Here is a 21,861-nt window from a genome sequence, read left to right as displayed (position 1 = left end):
AGGGGCGTGGGAGTTTCTTGTGGAGTAGCACCCTGGGAAGGAACTTCTTGACAGGGGTACTCATACATGCCTGCAAATTAGCCTCAACCTGTAGATCTGTTTAATCATTCACTGGGGGTCCAACCCCAAACCAATGAAACCAAAGTCTTTGAGGATGGTCATTTCATAACAGATCTTCAAATGTAATTAAGGTTGGCCTGGGAGTTACAGATGCTACCTCGGTGCTCTACAGGCCACACCTGGAGACCACGCCCAGTATCCCAGCAACTAGACATCCTGCATCCCATTCCACCTGCCTCAGAATCACCCTCTTCCAGCTGGTACTTCCTCTTCACTCCTTAAGTTTGGTTCTGAGTACAGTCTTTTCTCTGGGATATGGGGTGGGAGGGGTGGTAACTCTCATCCTCTACACAAGGGCTAGACTCTCAGTTCATGACCTTCACCCTACTCGCTCCCTACCTGCTGGATATGCAGTGTTCACACCCCTTTATTTCAGTCAGATGCACTCTGACTCACCTGATGAACAAGACCTAGAAACCATAAGTAATTTTTCAGTTCAATCAGTTCAGTTCAGTCTCTCAGCCGTGTCCGACTCTTTGAGATCCCATGAATTGCAGCATGCCAGGCCTCCCTGTCCATCACCAACTCCTGGAGTTCACTCAAACTCATGTCCAAATTTTTACTTCACTCTTAATTATTTTCCTGAGTACCTTCTAGTACCTCTTAAGACATTTGGAAGAACTGTAAAACAAATGATCTTGGAATCATTGTTTAGTGCTTTCTCTTGTAACCTACCTTCAGTCCTGTAACAAATAATATTGTCTATACCTTTAGAATATTTCCAGAGTCTAAACATTTTTCACCACCTCCACCATCTCCGGACTTCAAGGCACCACCACCTCGCCCCTGCACTATTACAATAGCCCATCAACAGGCCTCTCTGACTGGCCCTTGTGTATACTCTCAAGGCAGCATAGACATAAACAAGAAGGACTCTATGGGGCCTTCCCAGAACATGCCTTCTCTCATATCCTTTGCCTTAACTCTTCTCTGAAGTACCTAGATAACAGTATTTGATGCATAGTATTTTCAGAGTTGTTTTAGAGATATGAAAACCCCCCACCAAATGGAAGATGTTAACTACTTGATGACCATGAACACATAGTCCCCAGCCTCTGGCGCCTAAGGACTGATACTGTTAACTCCTGTGACAGTGCCTGTTCCCTCACCATCAGCCAGTCAGAGAAATGTGCATGATCACATACCCTGTGACCCTTTCCCTCACCTGGCTTTTAAAAATGCTTTGTTTAGGAACTTCCCTCATGGTCCAGTAGTTAAGATTCCATGCTTTCACTCAGGGGACAAGGTTCAGTCCCTGGTCAGGGAACTAAGATCCCATATACTGCACTGTGCAGTCAAAAACTAAAATGCTTTCCTGAAACCCTTCGGGAGCTTAGACAATTTAGAGTAAGAGCCACCTTGTCTCCTTCTGCTACTGCTGCTGCTAAGTCACTTCAGTCGTGTCCGACTCTGTGCAACCCCATAGACGGCAGCCCACCAGGCTCCCCTGTCCCTGGGACTCTCCAGGCAAGAACACTGGAGTGGGTTGCCATTTCCTTCTCCATGTCTCCTTCTATGGCCCTGCAATAAACTTTTCTCTTGCTCCAAACTCCAACATTTCAGTTTGTTTCACCTCACGGTAAGTCAGGCACATGAACTTGTGTTAACAGAGAGAATAATCCTATTAAAACCTTTGTTGCTGTTCAGTTGCTATGTCATGTCTGCCTCTTTGTGACCCCATGGACTGCAGCAAGCCAGGCTCCTCTGTCCTCCACTATCGCCTGGAGTTTGCTCAAATTCATATCCATTGAGTTGGTGACGCTATTTAACCATCTCATGCCAGTAGCATATTGGACACCTTCCAACCTGGGGGGCTCATCTTCTGCTGTCATATCTTTTTGGCTTTTCAAACTGTTCATGTAGATCTCCAGGCAAGAATACTGGAGTGGGTTGCCATTTCCTCCTCCAGTGGACCATGATTTGTCGAAACTCTTCACTATGACCCTTCCATCTTGGGTGGTCCTGCACGGCACGGTTCATAGCTTTATCAAGTTATGCAAGCCCCTTCACCATGACACGGCTATGATCCATGAAGGGGATTAAAACTTAGGAGAGAGAAAATCATTGCTCTGCTTAAAATCCTTTGATGCATCTCTGTTTCATTTCACATTTTATCAAACTCCTTGCCATGACTTCAAAAATCTGTACATGACTCTGCCATTCCTTAGACTCCTCTCACTTTTTTGACCTCATCTCTAATGTCTTGCCCATTGTCAGCTGTGTTCCAACTACATTAGCCTATGGTAGGTCTCAGAAATGCCCACCTCAGTGCCTTTGCACATGCTCTTCTCTCTGCTTTGAATCTTGTCTGAGCCAATCTTATTGAGCCAATCCTGCTTTTAAGATCTCTGCTCAGATGTTACCAGAGAGAACTCTGTATGAAATAGCACCCACTCCCTTTGCTCTCTGCTCCTCTGTCTCTACTTTAATTACATTCTTTGCATGGACCAGCACCTAACTTTTGCTGGTGCTCCTGCTGTTGTTTAATTCTCCTTCCTCAGCCACTAACGGAAGCTCCGCGAGGACAGGACATTGTAATTGTTGTTTTCACTGCCAAAGTCTATTTCAGAGGCTGGAACAGTTCTTAGCACCTAATAGATACTCAAGAAATATTTGTTTAATAAATTGTGTGAATTGTTTTATTTTATTTGTTTATTTTTAACCACAGAGCAAGGTCCTAACTGCTGGATCACCAGGGAATTCCCCGTATGAATTATTTTAAATCAAAAAGGAATCCCTGGGGACTTCCCTTGCAGTCCCAGGTTAAGACCTCTCTGCCCCAATGCAAGGGATGGTTTTCCAATCCCTGGTCAGGTAGCAAAGATCCCACATGCCTCGCGGCCAAAAAAAAAAAAAAAAGAACCCAAAACATAAAACAGAAGCAATATTATAACAAGTTCAATAAAAACTTTAAAAAATGGTCCACATTAAAAAACATTTTAAAAAAGAAAAAGGAATCCCTGATTCTGGATGCTGAAGGGAATAAAGAGCATGGAGGTATTGGAGCTTGAACAGAGGGATCTTGCAGGGTCAGGTGTCCTATGCATGTGCCATCTTCTAAGAAAGCCTGAGAGCGGGGCCATGTGTGCAATATATTCTTTGGCAGCTCTCCTCGGTCACAGTATGGACCTGCAAATGCTTTACAGAAGCGTTGAAATGTTCTCCCAGTAGGACATTAAGAAAGGCACAAAGTGGGCTCTCACAGCTGTAAATTGTGCCTCAGTGCCACTGACTTCTATAGCAAGCTCTCCCCAGGCAGAGCTGCTGAAGTACAGAGCTGCTTGGGCAAATTCTGAACCACATGGTATTTTGAGGTCACACTGTAGGGTTGCATTTAGCAGGGCCATTCTGTTAGAGTCTGTAAAATAATGGACTTAATAAGATGAGGAACAAAAGTCCATAAAAGGGAGATTGCAGAAGAAGAGGAAAAAGAAAGAAAAGGAGCTGTATAATCCAATAGGATTTTATCAACTTCACTTGACCAGGTTTCATGATAAGCGATCTGTGACTGTGAGTCAAGGAAACAGTGCTCATATGTAGGGAGAATGCTGGGAGGAGTATATAAAACAAGAAGTGAAAACCTGTTGATGGTCACAAGATAGGTATTAATAGGCAAAGTGACTGTTCTCAGGGGCTATGACCACCAGTTGAAATCTGCCCCCTTGTGGACAAACCAAATATTACCATGAGTTTTTCCATTAGAGTCTTGGAGATGATTGATTTAATTTCCTTGCAGTCTAAAATCCTGCTGCTGCTGCTGCTGCTGCTGCTAAGTCGCTTCAGTCGTGTCCGACTCTGTGCGACCCCATAGACGGCAGCCCACCAGGCTCCCCCGTCCCTGGGATTCTCCAGGCAAGAGTACTGGAGTGGGTTGCCATTTCCTTCTCCAATGCATGAAAGTGAAAAGTGAAAGTGAAGTCGCTCAGTCGTGTCTGACTCTTAGCGACGCCATGGACTGCAGCCCACCAAGCTCCTCCGTCCATGGGATTTTCCAGGCAAGAGTACTGGAGTGGGGTGCCATTGCCTTCTCCACAGTTTGAAAGCATCAATTCGAAAATATCTTTTCTTCAAGTGCTCGGGCTTCTTTATGGTCCAGCTCTCACATCCGTACATGACTCCTGGAAAAACCATAGCTTTGACTATACCGATATTTGTTGGTGAAGTGATATCTCTGCTTTTTAATACGCTGTCTAGGTTTGTCACAGCTTTCCTTCCAAGGAGCAAGCGTCTTTTAATTTCATGGCTGTAGTCACCATCCACAGTGATTTTGGAGCCCAAGAAAAGAAAATCTGTCACTGCTTCTCCTTTTTCCACATCTGTGTCCCATGAAGTGATAGGACCAGATGCCATGATCTTAGTTTTTTGAATGTTGAGTTTTAAGCTAGCTTTTTCACTCTCCTCTTTCATCTTTATCAAGAGAAGTTTTAGTTTCTGTGTTTTCTGCCATTAGAGTGGTATTATCTGCATATCTGAGGTTATTTCTCCCTTCAATCTTGATCTCAGCTTATGATTCATCCAGCCTGGCATTTCGCATGATGTACTCTGCATATAAGTTAAATAAACAGGGTGACAGTATACAGTCTTGTCATACGTCTTTCCAAATTTTCAACCAGTCCATTATTCCATGTCCAATTCTAACTGTTGCTTCTTGACCTGCACACAGGTTTCTCAGGTGGCAGGTAAGGTGGTCTGGTATTCCCATTTCTCTAAGAATTTTCCACAGTTTGTTGTGATCCACACAAACCAATCAATCCTAAAAGAAACCAACCCTGAATATTCACTGAAGGACTGACGCTGAAGCTGAAGCGCCAACACTTTGGCCACCTGATGCGAAGAGCCAACTCATTGGAAAAGACCCTGATGCTGGAAAAATTGAGGGCAGGAGGAGAAGGGGGCAACAGAGGATGAGAAGTTTGGATGGCATCAACGACTCAATGGACATGAGTTTGAGCAAACTCTGGGAGATAGTGAAGGACAGGGAAGCCTGGAGCACTGCTGTCCACAGAGTCGCAAAGAGTCGGACATGACTCAGCGACTAAACAACAGCTTTCAGATTAAAAGTTAATTTTCAAGGACCTCATTACTTTTTGCTGAATCTTCCGTGTGCAGTATATGCAGGTGGATCTTACAGGGGAAAAAGCTATATTACTGTCCAGGGAGATGGTGTTGGTGGGATTAAGCTGAACTACTTATTAAAGTACATGGGATCCCATGGATATACAGGGAAAGCAGAAAATAGAGCTAGCACCCATTAGCAAAACTCTTGAGCTGTTTCTTTAACTAAAGGTGAAGGTTCAGAGTGACAATCAAAGATTTAAAATCTTCAAGTAGAGGTGAATCAACATTTTTCTTTTCTTTTATTGATCTTTCTGATCTTATGTCCATATGGGGCTACAGGCTCCCACCAAAAAGTATCAAAAAGGATTGTTAAATTTTGCCAAGGATAGCCTTTTGATACTATTTTTAATGGTGAAATCTAGTTCTTTTAGGACATTCAGTCTTGGATTTTAAGAGTAGTTGAAGAGTATTTATTGAGCAAACATTTGCTGAACATTTGCAGTATTCCAGACTCTGTACTTGGAGCAGAGGTTACTTCAGGGAACCAGACAGATGTGGTTTCTACCCTCATGAGACAATCAAATAACTTTTCAAAAACTGAGAAATACAGTTAATTTAATATACTCGTGATAAGGGCCAAAAAGGACGAGTACAGAGTGTGATGCCAGCAAAACAGAGACTGTTCATTTAGGCTGGGGCTTCTGGGAAGGCTGGCCTAAGGCAAGGAGGAACACACAGGGTTTAAGCAGGTAGAATGGGGAGGGGTGAAGGGCATAAGGCACATATGCAGGAACTAGATGTTAAAATCTTGAGTTGAGAGGAGTCCTGATGAGTTCAGGGATCTGAAAAGGGGAGTTTAAGTAGGGTTAGGGAGACAGGGAGAGTGGTTTGCGGTGAGGCTCCTTTGCCTGGCCTGGTGGGCAGAGGTAAGGACTGTGGTCATTATTTTAAAGCTTATGAAAAGCCACTGATACAGTTTAGGTGGGGCGGCGGGGGCGGTGGAAAGCACAGGCACAGAACTAAATTTGTGTTTTCCAAAGATTACTGTGGTTTAGTAGTGTTGACAACAAAGCCATGGAGAACCCCTGTGTCAGCTTTCTAATAAGCAAGCCCAGAGCCCCACATCAGGGAAGTTTACGGATGAATGTGTTGTATCAACTCTAAAATTGTTCGTTGTTTTCATCTCGTGCATTCCACCAAATCTGCCAGCTCCCAGCTACTTCAGAGCAGGTCAGTGAGGCCCGTGGAATTAAGCTCAGGGTCACAGAACTATTTAGTGGCAAAGCCAGGGTAAAGAGAGGAACCTAGCTTTCATGACTCCCAGGCCACTGCTCATTTTGCTCTAGCTGGAGGCCTCTGAAAAGGGATGGTGTTTTTCTTTTTCTTTTTGTTGGTGGTGGGCTTTATTTTTGGTTTTGTTTATTTATTTATTTATTTTTAATTTGGAGGAGGAAATGGCAATCCACTGCAGTACTCTTGCCTGGAAAATCCCATGGACGGAGGAGCCTGGTAGGCTACAGCATGGGGTCGAAAAGAGTCAGACATGACTGAATGACTTCACTTTCACTTTTGTTTTTAAAATTGCATCTAGGTTCTTTAAGGCCTTAATAATGATTGGGGTCAGGCAATCATCATTTGAAGGAATCTTATCTGATTTTCAGGGAAACTGGAATTGACCCCCAAGAAGACAGCAGAGATGGGAGTGGTAGGAAAGGTGTGAATGTGCTTGGAGGTGCTGTAGGGGAAGGACGGGTTAATGCTCCTTCCTCAATGTGGACTCAAGGGAAACTGTTCAGGGCTCAGCCTGGGACACACATGAGGAGTCAGGTACATTGTGCTCAAAGCTTTCTCAGAAGTAGGCATCAGAAAGGCTTACCAAGTAGCTATTAGATACAGTTAGGGCAGTCTCCCCTCAACCTGACCTCCCTTGGCCTACCACTTGGTGGCTGTCATTTCAGGAAGACAAAAAAATTATCAAAAAAAAAAAATTGGTTTGCCCCCAAGGGAGTACAGTCCCTCCCACTGCCTGTGTGCATACCCTGGGGCTGTGCCTGCAAGGGTGAGAGGTTAATAGCCTCTGATTCAGAACATGTCCTGCCCAAATCAGCAGCAGCTTGTTTTTGGACATGGGCAAGCTCCAGTCTTACTCACCTGGATGGAGACAGGTGAGGTAGTGGGAGGGCAGTTGGAAGAGGGCCCAGAGGCTTGTGAAGGTATTGAATGAATGCCTTCCTGTATTCCTACTGGCATGAATCCTGCCAGTAACAGCTTATCTAGGAAACAGCTTTGGAGTTGCCAAAGGTAGCCAATCAACCCTTCCAGAATAGGGGTGGCTTCATGCCTTTTTTTTTTTTTGGCAATAGTGTTTTCTGATTTAGGGAAATATATTTATGATCAGAATGCCAATTCCTTAAGCCATTTCACAGGCTATTCCATCTCACTCCTGAATCAGAGTTCTGCTCCCCACTTTTGGGACTGTTGCCTGGGATCTAGCCTCCTGTTTCTGCATAGCTCACCCTGACTCCTCAGGTGGCACTCATGGTAAAGAACCTGCCTGCCAATGCAGGAGACTGTAAGAGATGCAGGTTTGATCCCTGGATTGGGAAGATCCCCTGGAGAAAGGAAAGGCAACCCACTCCAGTATTCTTGCCTGGAGGAGACTCCAGACAGGAAAGAGGAGGCCCGCAGAGTCAAACACGGACCACACACGCACGTGTAGCACCCTGACTCCAGCCTGGGAGGCAGAAAACACATGGCTACTCCCCCAGCCTGGAGGGAAATAGAAGTGGTGGCCAGAGAATCCTCATCTTCAGAGGATAGCTTCCGGGGTCATTTAAACGTAGTTCAGAGCCTTTATTTGCAAAAGTAAAAGGAACACTTGGCAGCAGCGCGATTCGAACCTACGCCCCCAAAGTGACTGGAGCCTTAATCCAGCGCCTTAGACCACTCGGCCATGCTACCCCGTGGGACAGTCATTGTCCGTGGGGAGGGTGACTTGAGGAATATACTTTGTACGGTCCGCTCGCCTCCGCTTCCCTCCACAGCCTGTGGTTCATATATTTATCGTTCAGAGGAGGCTGTTCGTGTCTCTTCCACCACCCCACCCCGCTCTTTTCTTCCTGATTTATTTTGCTTGCTTTCTTCTTTGAAGTCACAGTGCTTGAGATTTATGAAAAGAGTCTTATTGCACAAGAACGTCTGGAGAGGCTGTACAACCTTTGTTTACCTTATAGTCAAATTCTTCCTTTATTTTTCTCTACCACCTCTATTTTAGAGATGAAGGAACTGTGACTCTGAGAAGTGACATAGCTGAGAAGTGACACAGAAGAAGAAAAAGATCTGAAATCTTTCATCCATTCCATAAACCTTTTTTGATCTCCTGTGAGTACCAGGCAGTGTGCTAGATAGAGCAAGCAAGTACATTGTTCTGGCTCTCCAGAAGCACACTGCATGGGGGAGAGAAAGCCGAAGACATTCTTTGCCACACCACATGGTAGTCACTACTGCTAAGCTGTGTACAGGAAGCTGGGAGGAAAGCTTTGTATGGCACTCAAGGATAAGACAAAGTGGTTAATTCAAAAAATTACTGGAGGAACTGATAAAGTCCCGTGCCCTTTGCTTGGCAGTCAAGAGATATTGATTGATAGGTGGGCTTATGTCAAATGCCTGAGAGTTGGTGGGAACCAGCAGAAATTGCAAGCTCCACTTCCAAGGTTGGAAAGAAGCTTGAGCTGTTTGACTGTTGCCCACATCAGAGTAGTAGGTGAAAATGGTTTGGGAGGGCTGCTTGGTGAAAATGAGCAGTGAAGAAAGAAAACAGATTCCAACTCAGAAGTACTTCCCACCTTCTGTCTTAAGAGTAATGCTAAAAGGTGGGCATCTGGGTGATAAAGAAATAGAGAGAGAGAGCTAGAGAATGGTGGAGGGTGGGGGTGAGGAGTACTTTCTGCTTTAAGCAAGCTTGCTAAATTCAAGGTATTCACTCTTTCTCTGCCAGTCATCCCTGCTTCCAAGGCAGACACACGTGTTCTTACTACTCCCTTCCTCCCTTCCTGATCCTGGAATCTCCCTCCCTGGTGGAACTCAGATCTCTCCAGTTTATCTTTAGGATCCCTATGAACCGTCTTGAACACAAGTAGTTAAGGACTATAACTGAGAAATACAGACTAATCCTTCTTCAGGATCAGGGAGGGAGCACTCTGAGGAGCTGGCTGCGTCATGTGATATGAGACAAGTGCCTACCCTTTGCCCTGTGGAAGCTGTGAACCCAGACATTGTGGTTTCCTATTAGGGTGTTGAGTAATCCACGTCATAATGGAAAACTCAGCTTAGTTGTGGGGTGGGTGCCACTCTACAAATTATGATGCTATTTACCAACTCGAGGCTCATCTAGTGTGGTGATCCTTAAATATCAGGGAGCATTATAATCACCGGAGATGGACTACTAATTACAAATGCAGAGTCCAGGGCCTCATCTCCAGAGATTTTGATTCTATGGGTCTAGGGTAAAGCCCAGGTTTCTGTATTTTTCATCAGTAGCCAAGGGACTCTGATGGATTTCCCTTAGAAACCACCACCTGCACCTCTTTTTTTTTTTTGAATCTGTGGGAGCCAGGTGGTGATAGACTAAGGAGTGGCTGAGGACTGACTGTGAGGTCATCAGCCCTTCCACAACATGCTCCCCACCTTCCTTCCATTCCCATTCTTTGGCATGGGCAATTTGTGCTTCCTCAGTTTTATGGTAAAGTACTCAGAAGATGCATCTTCAAGGGGGCCCCTTGCCTCTTCTTATGGAGTAATGAGCACCCCTCAGGCCGAGCTCCTCTGAAACTGTGGTCACCACTGTGGATGGGCATGGAGGCCCAGCACTTGAGGAAGAGGACATATAAAGTATGGGGTGATGAGGGGAGTAAGCATACCCCGTATCAGAGTGGCCAAGAAAAAGGACAATTTGAAAAGGATACCTGGTGAAGGGCCTGCTGATGGATGGCAGGACTAGTAGATGTACAAATCAGTGTTAAGGTATTTTTTCCCTTTTGTAATCAAAAATGTTCAGGAAGTCTGTTAGACTCCATATCCTTGTGTTTTTTGTGTATTAGTGAATATAGGGCAGGTCTGTGTCCAGGCTTTGGGAGAAGGGTGAAACAGGCCAGAAACAGCTGCAGCCCCATGGAGAAGCACTTGTGAGAAGCCAGGGATGAACCAAGAAGAAAACCGGAGCATCTGTTTTAACAAGAGATTAAAGTTCTCCCCAGAGATCTTCTTGAACATTTGTAGAAGGGAACTAGAATTCTAATAGTGATGAAGCATGGAGCTTGGATTATTGTTATACAAGGGAGGGCAATCTCCCAAATCTAAAATAGTGGGTCTATTTAGGTTACATTCCCTTTGGCTTATTATTTCCTTTGTTACCACTCAGATGCCTGGCTCCTAGTTTGCCATCTAGGTCTCCTCATCCCATGCACTTTTTCCCCAAGTGATCTTTCATAGAACCCTGTTCCTTTGACTGTTAATAGTGATGTCCTTCAAATGATGCTCCAAGCTCAAATCAATTTGAAAAATCTTGAATTAAATGAAACTAGTCAAGCTTCTCTAATGCTGAGCTTCTCAGAACCTCATGCTCTGTGAATCTTGTGACTGCAAAGGAAGGGATATAATGAACAGTGTTTCCTCTAACTTTAGAACAGGAAACTTTTTTCTTCAAGTACACTCATTAACATTTCACAGAACGACATTTGCCTGAAGGCAAGGTGGCCCTCCAGTGTTTTTTGTTTTGCTTTTTGTTCACACTAGGTGGCATGTGGGATATTGGTTTCCCAGCTAGGGATTGAACCCATGCTCCCTGCATTGTGAGCATGGAGTCTTAACCACTGAACCACCAGGAAGTCCTTCCAGTGTTTCTTCTCTCCTTCTCTCGTAGTAATAGGGAGCCAAAATTTTAGCTGGGCACATGCCCACCCAGAATAAACCCTAAGTTTCCCAGTGTCCCTTGGAGTTGGGTCTGACCAAGCTATTGCCAATGAGATATAACTGGAAATAGTGTGAGAGGCTTTGGGATGTGTCCTCAAAAGGCAGTGCATGCCCTTTCCCTACCTTTCTTCTCCCTGCCGGCTGGCTGGACTGCAGACTGGAAGGCTGTGTTCAGAGCAGCCTTCTGGACCATGACACAGAAACCACACAGTGAGAGAGAAGAAGCCAGCATCTTGGGACACTGCACTAATCCTAGGCTAACTACCTTAGGTTTTTCCCTGGTGGCTCAGAAGGTAAAGAGTCTGCCTGAAACGTGGGAGACCTAGGTTCAATCCCTGGGTCAGGAAGATCCCCTGCAGAAGGAAATTACAACCCAGTCCAGGATCTTGCCTGGAAAGTCCTGTAGGAGCTGGGCCAACTACAGTCCATGGGTCACAAAGAGTCAGACACGACTGAATGACTTCACTTTGTTTACACAAGAAATAAACATTCATTTTGTTTAGACTATTACTTTGGGCTTTCTATCATTAGCAGCCATTTGGGAAGCATGTAAAGGTGATCTTTTTAGACTTTTTTTCCCTCAAAACAAGTTGTGTATTAGAATGTACACAAAGTCTAGGGATTTACACATAAGCTAACAAAAATAATAAAAGATATTCCAAAAAGGATACTTGGAATAGGAGAGGGCCTTAGCTGATTAAATGGGCTTCCCTTGTAGTTCAGTTGGTAAAGAATCTGCCTGCAGTGCAGGAGACCTGGGTTCAATCCCTGGGTTGGAAGATCCCCTGGAGAAGGAAATGGCAACCCACTCCATATCCTTGCCTGGAAAATCTCATGGACAGAGGAGCCTGGTGGGTTGCTGTCCATGGGTTTGCAAAGAGTCAGGCACGACTGAGCGACTAACACTAACACTTAGCTGATTAAGAGTATTTAGAATCAATAAATATATTCTAACAAATATACTAATTATAATAAAAATTGTTCAAAAGTTTTCTTCTAAAGCTTACATCTCTCTCTATATATATTTCAGTTCAGTTCAGTTCAGTTCAATTCAGTCGCTCAGTCACGTCCTACTCTTTGCGTGCTGGACTGCAGCATGCCAGGCTTCCCTGTCCATCAACAGCTCCTGAAGCTTGCTCAAACTCATGTCCATTGAGTCAGTGATGCCATCCAACCAGCTCATCCTCTGTCATCCCCTTCTCCTCCTGCCTTCAATCTTTCCCAGCATCAGGGTCATTTCCAATGAGTCAGTTCTTTGTATCAGGTGGTCAAAGTATTGGAGTTTTAGCTTCAGCATCAGTCCTTCAAATGAATATTCAGGACTGATACATATATATCTTTGATCTCCTTCCCCTATCAGTAGGTCCAAGGGCTATATACAAATATGTATATATTTGAGTATAATAAACTGTTTTTCTTTCAGTAAACTTCATTTGTCAAAGACAAACACAGTACTGTAAACAGTCTCCAAGGGCATTGGCCCCAAGGCCCCACTCTTCAATCTTTCCCAGCATCAGGGTCTTTTCCAGTTAGTAGGCTCTGTACGGACAATTCCTCAGAATCCACAGGAATTCTGAGCTTCCGGAGTCCAGAATGGTTCAGAACATACACTCAGCTGCTTAAGCTCATCCAGTCAGTAAGGTGAGCAAAAAGTTCCCTCCAGTCCTCATGCCTCCTTCATCCATCATTCCGTTTCTTGGCACTCCTGAGACAAGCTTCCTGGGTTCTTAATGGGAGGGCATTTAAGCACCAGCCCTTGGTGCTACACCACAACACACTCTTAACTGTTGTGAGTCAAATCCAGGGAAGGGACCAAGGAGTTGGAAATGTTTTCCTTCCTGAAGGGAGCTTGTTCAGAGTACTGTGGACATGGAGCCTACTTGTAAGTGGCAGCAAACAGATCATAACAACAATGAAAATAAAAATGTAAATTACATAATATATTAGAAGGTATAAATGAAATAGAAAAGAAAAAAGTAGAACATGTAAGTGCGGGTCAAGCATGTGTAGGCTAGAATTTCAGGTGGGTTGGTCTGCGTGGGCCTCATTGGCAGACTTGAAGGAGGACAGTGAGCGAGCACAGCGTCTGTGAGGGACTGACATCATGCATCTGGTGGAGGGGGCGGCCAGAGCAAGCACCCCAGGCAGGAGCCCCCCGACCTATACAGAAAACACAGCTAGGACAGATATGGATGGGGTGCGAATTTGTCACTAATGTGGCTCTTATCAACTCCTGGTGATTTTGTCATTCTTTTCATATCCATTAGTCACTGTTCTTGTTTAGTCACTAAGTTGTGTCCAACTCTTTGGAATCCCATGAACTGCAGCATGTCAGAATCCCCTGTCCTTCACCATCTCCCAGAGCTTGCTCAAATTTATGTCCATTGAGTCAGTGATGCTATTTAACCATTTCATCCTCTGCTGCTCTCTTCTCCTTTTCCTTCAGTCTTTTCCAACGGGTTGGCTCTTCACATCAGGTGGCCAAAGTATTGGAGTTTCAGCTTCAGCATCAGTCCTTCCAATGAATATTCAGGACTGATTTCCTTTAGGATTGACTGGTTGGATCTCCTTGCAGTCCAAGGGACTCTCAAGAGTCTTCTCCAGCACTACAATTAGAAAGCATCCGTTCTTCAGTGCTCAACTTTCTTTATGGTCCAACTCTCATGTCCATACATGACTACTGGGAAAACCATGGCTTTGACTATATGGACCTTTGTCAGCAAAGAGATGTCTTTGGTTTTTAATAAGTTGTCTAGATTTGTATTAGTTATTATTCTTCTCTAAATAAGAACTTTCCTTTATCACATGAAAGATATTTGGCTACCCTGAAATATAATTCCTACAGGCTAGGCAGAGTAAATGTGCAGCTCTTGTATTTTAATTATCAATTTTCATATTAAGGATTGATTCAGACTCAGAGGGGAATAGTGATTTTTGTCTTTTCACTGATGTGTCCCAAGTGTCTAAAATAGTGTCTGGCACAGGTAAATAAATAACATGTGAATGATAAAATTTCCTTATGCTGCTGCTAAGTCACTTCAGTCGTGTCCGACTCTGTGCGACCCCATAGACGGCAGCCCACCAGGCTCCCCTGTCCCTGGGATTCCCCAGGCAAGAACACTGGAGTGGGTTGCCATTTCCTTCTGCAATGCATGAAAGCGAAAAGTGAAAGTGAAGTTGCTCAGTCGTGTCTGACTCCTAGCAACCGCATGGACTGCAGCCTACCAGGCTCCTCCGTCCATTGGGTTTTCCAGGCAAGAGTACAGGAGTGGGTTACCATTTCCTTCTTCCAAAATTTCCTTATAGTAGGTGACAAAAATCCCATATAAACAGTGACTGAGGAAACTAAGTCTTAGTACAACCATGAGTCAAGAATTCTGAGTGTGAAACCTGTACTCAAGGAGTTTTTTAAGGGAAGTTGATAAGAATGTTTGTCTCCTGGTTACTGCTATTGGCTAACAGATGTTTCTAAATGCCCCTGGGACCCTGGGAGGAAAAAAACCATAATAACAACCACGTTGAATTTCTCCCAGATTAGTAGGACAGAAGACCTAGAATTAGCTTTAATTTGATATAGAAACAATAAGGTGATGCAAATTTTCTTGCCTAAGTTTGTAGAATAAGATCTATACCTGTTAGGCAGCTAAATATTTGTTACTTACAATACTGCACTGATTTTTTAAGTGAATCAATTATCTGGAAGGGTCTTTTTTTTCCCCCTGATATCTTTCCAGACATTTTTGAAGAACATTCAAGAACATATTTGTTTTCACAAAAATGAAATCATACTTTGTACTTTATTATATAAATTTTCATTTAATTCATCAGACTTGATGGAAAAGAATGTAAAAAGGAATGTGTACGTATGTATAAATGAATCACTTTGCTGTACAGCAGTAACTAGAACAATATTGTAAATTATCCATGCGTGCGTGCTAAGTCGTTTCAGTCATGTCCAACTCTTTGTGACCCTATGGACTATAGCACTCGAGGCTCCTCTGTGTATGGCAAGAGTACTAGAGTGGGTTTCCATACCCTTCTTCCAGAGATGGAAACTGCATCTCTGATGTCTCCAACAGTGGTAGGTGGGTTCTTTACCACTAGCACCACCTGGGAAACCTGATTTAAAAAATATAATTTATCAGACTTACCTCAAATTTTTATTTTATTTATTTATTTAAAAAAAACTTTTAATTTTGTATTGGGGTACAGCCAATTAATAGTGTTGTGTTAGTTTTAGGTGAACAGCGAAGGGACTCAGCTATACATATACATGTATCCATTCTCCCCCAAAACCTCCTCTTGGGAGGGGTCTTGCTTTGGTTACAAGGTACTGATGGGAAGGTGGGGGCACAGAAGGACAGGTGGAATCCAGGAGACACAGAACAGCTGGCACCATGGAGAAGGGAGGCTCTCAAGTTAGAGGTGGAGAGAGATGGGGGAGTTAAAAGGGAACTTTGAGAGTTTTACAGCAGATGGAGATTTTAAAAACTAGTTTTGTATTATTGTTTGTGTGACAACTGAGGCTCTGTGCCAGGGAGGGCTCCCACACTCCCAGGGAAAGTCAAAGCAACCTCCAAACATCTGTTCCATCACATTTCCTCTGCAGGAGATAGCAAGTGAGCCTAGGTCTGTCTGGAACGTTCTTGGATCCTGTGGGGAAAACACCCTGGGCGTCTCTATACTCTCTATCCAAGAAAACTTCAGTGGTGTCTATAATACTGTTTGCTAAAAGTTGGTGCAATTGGATTTGCTTAGGGAGATTTTGGAGAATGGTGAGCTCTTTAGTCTGTCTGTTGACTGCTGCTTTACAGATCATCCCACATGGTGGCCAAAAACAACAACACTCATTCGACCCCAAATCTGGAGGTTGAACTTCACTAGGCAGTTCTTGCTTGAGGTCCTGTATGTGGTTTCATACACAGGGAACTGAAACGGGTGGAGCCGTCTGGGCATTTCCCTTGCTGTATGGCCTCCCCCCGTGTGGTGTCAAAAGTCAGACTTCTTTCTGCAGGACACCCAGAGTCAATGTCCTAGGAGAACCACAGCCCAGTGGACGCTTGTGACCTCGGCTGAGAGGTCATGTGATGCTACATGATGGAATCAGGCACAGAAGCCCACCCTTGTTCTCAGGAAAGGACAGACTCTACATCTTGCTAAGGGAGTGATAAGGTTCTGGAAGAGACTGTGGGATAGAAATATACTGTGGCCATTTTGGGGAGAAATACAATCTGCTACATGGCTTTAAGGTGAGCAAGGCGTTGGGCAACTGCAGAAGTCTTGCAAGGGTAGCCAACCACATCTGTGAGACATGAATAAGCTCCACAGTTTCCTGAGGGAGTTGGAGCAGCTGGAAGTCTCCCTCCATGTGTTCTCTCCTCTGGTGGCCTCTACACAGCCAAACGTCATACGTGGCAGCTGAAGGCATCCAGAGTAAGTGTTTGCTTACTCCACTGTCCCTTTGAGGCCATTGCCTTGTCACAGGGACAATGTGGGACATGGGTCAGTTTCTAGCCATCCTGGAGTAGAGCTCATTACTTTGACAGGATGAGTCATGAGAGGAAATACTTATGTTGTTTTACATCCTGGCACTAATATTAGTTTCCAGCAACTACCTGCCTCCTGCAGTCTTCTTCTGAGACAGACCTGAGACTTAGCAAAGGGAGAGTGGTGGGAACTTTAGGTTGAATGCAATCATCTGATAATCCCTTTCCTTCTTCCTCCCCTCCTCCTCCGTTTCCCCCTGCCCTTCCTCCCCGCTTCCTTCTTCTCCTCTTCCTCCTCCATCTCCATCCTTCCTTCTTTCCCTCTTTTCTTCTTCCCTCCCTTCCGTCTTCAGGTGCACAGAACTAAGTTGATCATATTCTGTTTACAGCCTCTCTGGTTTTATTCAATTTTATTACTTTTCCTTTTTATTCCTTATCCTTGCTTCTATTTCTCTCATTCTCATGGGCATCTGTCTTAGAGTATGTAATCCACGTTCTTCCATCCTATTTAGATATTGTATATCCTTGGAAAATATATTATTTTGGAGCATGCATGTTTTCAGTTTAAATCAACTGGCAGTGATTTTTCTTTTTTCACACAGCACCATGTTTTTGAGTTCTATACATGTTGCTATTTGTAAAACTAGTGCATTATTTGAAGCTGTTTTATACTATTTTATTTTATTTATCTAAAACATCTCTACCTGTCCATTTCTGTCATGCGGGACATTTAAGTTACCTTTAGCTCTTTTCTGCCACTTATCATGCCATGATGAACATCGTTGTACGTATTCCATCTGGAAGAACTCTGTTGGAGTCTATGCTCGGGATAAGATTACACGGTCTCATATTATACCCATTCATAATTTCACCAAATACTTCCGAATTACTTTCTAATATCACTACACCAGTTTTTCAAGCCTACTAACATTTTTTTCCAGCACTTGATGTTAGATTTTCTAGTTGTTGATAATCTGGTGGTTATAAACCACTTATCTCTTTATGTTAATTTCCATTTATTAGATTACCAACACAGTTAAGCATTGACTTCCTCTTCTGAAATCTACTTTTCATAACTGTTGACAATCTTTTCTCCTCTGGAGTGTTTGTGTCTTTTTATTGTCGATATGAAGGAAATCAGTCCTGAATATACATTGGAAGGACTGATGCTGAAACTGAAACTCCAATACTTTGGCTACCTGATGCAAAGAACTGACTCATTGGAAAAGACCCTGATGCTGGGAAAGATTGAAGGCAGATGGCATCACCGACTTGATGGACATGAGTTTGAGCAAGCTCTGGGAGTTGTTGATGGGCAGGGAAGCCTGGCATGCTGCAGTCCATGGGGTTGCAAAGAGTCAGACACGACTGAGCGACTGAACTGAACCACTGAAAGAAGGAATTCCTTATGTCTAGGTATTAATCTTTGGTTGGTTTTAGGCATTACAAATGTTTTCTCCATTTGGCTGCCAGCACTATAAAACATTTATACCCAGTCTCAACTCTATTGAGAAAGGGTAATACTCTGAAATAAGAGATAGGCCTAGTTGCTTTAGTTGAGGATAAATTTGTAACAAGAGTTGATTCCTTGCCTGTAAACTTAGTATCATATCTGTATTTTAGCAACTTGGAAATCCTGGCAGGAAACAGTGAACAAGTTACAATACATAGAGTTCTTTTTTATACAACAGAAATGTTTTTGCAAGATGTGCAAATCAAAATCTGTTAATTGAAAATTTCACCAACAATTGATTATGCCCTTATATCTTTGTGGCATTTTTGTAGTACATATGAAAACAGGACAGTTTGAATTGTGAAAGGACAGCCAAAGTGAAAATTTTGGGAAAGTAAATAAAAACCTCCTGTATGTTCATTTTCATGGTCTGGAATTATGCTTTTATTTTTATCGAATAGAAAGAGACACATTCTTTGAAGGCTTTTCCAGGACTGTCTATCTCCTAGATAAATTTTACCCCCCAAATAGCTTTCTACATGACAATCAGAAAGACATATACAGATACATATGAAGGAGACTGTGTAGCTGTCTTTCCAAAAGAGCAATCATTTCAGAGCAAAAAAGAGCAAAATTAAATCCATTTTCCCATTCCTATATCAAAGACTGTAAGATTTTGGCAACAAAAATAATTCTATTGTCTCAATACCTGAGCCACTATCTTTTACTTAACGCCCTTATCTACAAATTTTCCATGTAGGTGTCCAATGTATACTATAATTCAGTGGTTCTCAAATTTTGCTGCATATTAGAGTCACTGGGAAACTTTTAATATACTCAACACTCAGGTCTTACCCAACACTAACTGAGGCAGGATGCCTCAAGGTGGCATTTAAAAATGCCTCAGAGAGTCCTAAGTTCAGCAGAGTTTGGAAATCACGCTCTCTGAGAGCCTAGGGCTTTATCAAGACTCATGTTAATGTCCAGGAATTGTTTCTGCCCTGTCCTGGACACCACATGGGAATGAAATTTGCTGAAACTGGAATTCAAGGCTTAAGGATTGAGACGGTGAGATTTTTATTATTCTTGCCATATCGTATCTCTGCCTGAAACTTTCTGCAACTTATTTCTTCATTAACGAAATGGAAATAACAACTATTTCACAAGTTTGTAGTAAGGATTGATGAAAATTTGGAAAACAATTAGACTCAGGACTTTAATAAGTGTTGTGAAAAGTCACTGCTTGTTTAATGAGGACACATACAGGACCTGCCTTACCCAACTGTCCCTCTGAAAGTAACTTCTCTTCCTGAAGGCAGCCAAGCACACTCCCCTCCTACAGGCTCCTCCCTTTCTGCTCTTTCCACTTGGAACTGCCCACACTCAGCTGGCTCCCTACCAGTTATTGTCTGGGAACAGTGAGACACAAAGGACTTTCTGAGATCCATGATCACAAGGATATGTTGTCTATGAGAGTTACAGCAAAAAGGAAAGGTGAGAGGGTCTAGCACAAAGCCAAGTAAGATCAACAGAAGGAGAGGTTGGGAAGGAATTGGGAGGAAAGGATTAGTAGACAGTGCTAAAAAGCATATGGAATTGGGTAGGATCAAGGTTAAGACAATTATGGGAGAGAAAGTTGTTTAGTAATAAGAATAAAACAATCAGATATGGGGTACTTTTAATAGCTTCTGTATGTTCTGCTTTGTATTAAGCACTCTGATGGATTTAGGAGAAATAGGTGATGAGATACCAACTATTAAGAAGCTGTGGAGACCACCACCCCCACCAAAACCCAGGAATAATTAGAGAACTGTTCAATGCCAGCCTGAGAGCTGAAATGGTCAGAAAGGGCTTTCTTGGGGAGCTGTACCTCTAGCTGGACATTGCAGGGTTATCATGGTTTTTATTAACAGAGAGAAGGAAATAAAATATCAAAGGCTAGGGGAGAAAGTCCCTGGGTAGGAAGATCCCTGGAGTAGAAAATGGCAACCTATTCCAGTATTCTTGCCTGGAAAATTCCATGGACAGAGAAACCTGGTGGGCTACAGTCCATGGGGTTGCAGAGTTGAACATGACTGAGCAGGCATGCACAGGGGAGAAAGTCAGTGGATGGGGCTGGTGGAATCTGATCATTCTCTGGTATTTGCTGTCTTCTCTTCCTCTGTAGGAATTAGACCAAAACATGTGAAAGATCTCATAACCCTGATGATACTAATGGTGATAATCTTCCTGGTGCTTCTATTCTGGGAAAATGAGCTGGATGAGGAAGCAATGGCGGCAACTTTAGAGCAGTTGCATGTGGATTACCCTCAGAGTGACATTCCAATAAGGTACTGCAACCACATGATCATACAAAGAGTCATCAAGGAACCCAACAACACCTGCAAAAAAGAGCATTTCTTCATCCATGAGAGGCCTCGAAATATCAACAGTGTTTGCAGTTCTCCCAGGAGGGTGACTTGCCAAAACCATGCCCCCAGTCTCTGCTTCCTGAGTGAAATCAAGTTCAAAATGACAGTCTGTAAGCTCATTGAAGGCACCAGATATCCTGCCTGCAACTACCATGTTTTCGCCACAGAGGGGTTTATTGTTGTCACTTGTGATGACATGGGGCCAGCTAAAATCCAGAGATACACTGAATAATCTGAGACCATCATCAGAGTCTGCTGTTCTCTCGTCTCCTCTCTCAGAGGCACTGGTGCAGGTTTTCCTGCACCCTGTGGACATGGGGTCATGCCTCGAGTGAAATGCATTTATCCTTCCACTATTGCTGAGCTGGAATCTTTTTATTCCACTTCAATAAAAAAAAAAATCTACTGAATTAAACCATAAACTCTGTATGTGTTTTAATTCCGTCTCCTTTTTCTGTGGGTCATTTAGTGAGAACCCAGAGTGAATCCTATGCAGGCCTGAAATTAGGTAAGGGAAATAAGGTACTCATCTGACACCCAAAATTTGAGGAACACCAAAATCCCCAGAGTCATATAGACAAATAAAATTTTAAGGATCAATATAAAATCCCTGATGAGCAAAATATCTGAATTTTAAACTAAGACCCATTCTGACAGGGTTGGATTTAGGATGAGGTAGGATACATGAGATAACAGTATAGGATCAGATCCTGTTAAAATTTTTATATTTATTCAGCAGAGTTTATTTTGCATTAAATTTATTTGTTTGTTTCTTTGTTTTTTATTGGAGTATAGTTGATTTACAATGTTGTGGTCCTTTCTGCTGTATAGAAAAGTGACTCAGTTATACATATATTCTTTTCCGTTAAGGTTTATCCTAGGATATTGAATATCATTTCCTATACCATAGGAGAGTCCCTTGGACTGCAAGGAGATCAAACCAGTCAATCCTAAAGGAAATCAGTCTTGAATATTCATTGGAAGTACTGATGCCGAAGCTGAAGCTCCAACACTTTGGCCACCTGATGAGAAGAACTGACTCCTTGGAAAAGACCCTGATTCTGGGAAAGATTGAAGGCAGGAGAAGGGGACGACAGAGGATGAGATGGTTGGATGGCATCACTGACTCGATAGACATGAGTTTGAGCAAGCTCCGGGAGTTGGGAATGGACAGGGAGGCCTGGCGTGCTGCAGTCCATGGGGTTGCAGAGAACCAGACATGACTGAGCAACTGAACTGATACTGTAGGACCTTGTTGTTATCCATTCTAAATGTATATAATAGCTTGCAACTGCTAACCTCAAGCTCCCAATCCATCCCTTCCTCGTCCCCTCCCTCTGGCAACCACAAGTTTGTTCTTTAT

The 21,861-nt window shown here is 43.3% G+C and overlaps 1 protein-coding gene across 7 annotated transcripts in view; it reads left to right on the top strand.

The window, feature by feature from the left end:
- The window catches only part of RNASE12 (ribonuclease A family member 12 (inactive)), a 22,592-nt gene extending 1,684 nt beyond the window's left edge, over window positions 1-20,908 (top strand). The window contains exons 2-4 of one of the 7 annotated variants that reach the window (XM_070378289.1): window positions 8,453-8,559; window positions 17,738-18,050; window positions 20,255-20,908. In XM_070378289.1, the coding sequence (XP_070234390.1) occupies window positions 20,293-20,730 (438 nt within the window). In that variant the 5' untranslated portion in view covers window positions 8,453-8,559; window positions 17,738-18,050; window positions 20,255-20,292 and the 3' untranslated portion in view covers window positions 20,731-20,908. The other 6 variants (XM_070378290.1, XM_070378292.1, XM_070378293.1 and 3 more) reach the window with 6 other exon arrangements.
- The last annotated feature ends 953 nt before the right edge of the window (window positions 20,909-21,861 follow it).

The sequence above is a fragment of the Bos mutus genome, chromosome 10 (genome assembly GCF_027580195.1).
Source record: "Bos mutus isolate GX-2022 chromosome 10, NWIPB_WYAK_1.1, whole genome shotgun sequence".
In the NCBI taxonomy this organism is placed as follows: Eukaryota; Metazoa; Chordata; class Mammalia; order Artiodactyla; family Bovidae; genus Bos; species Bos mutus.
Note: the sequence above shows the minus strand (reverse complement) of the source record. Positions and strands in the feature narration are given on the sequence as shown.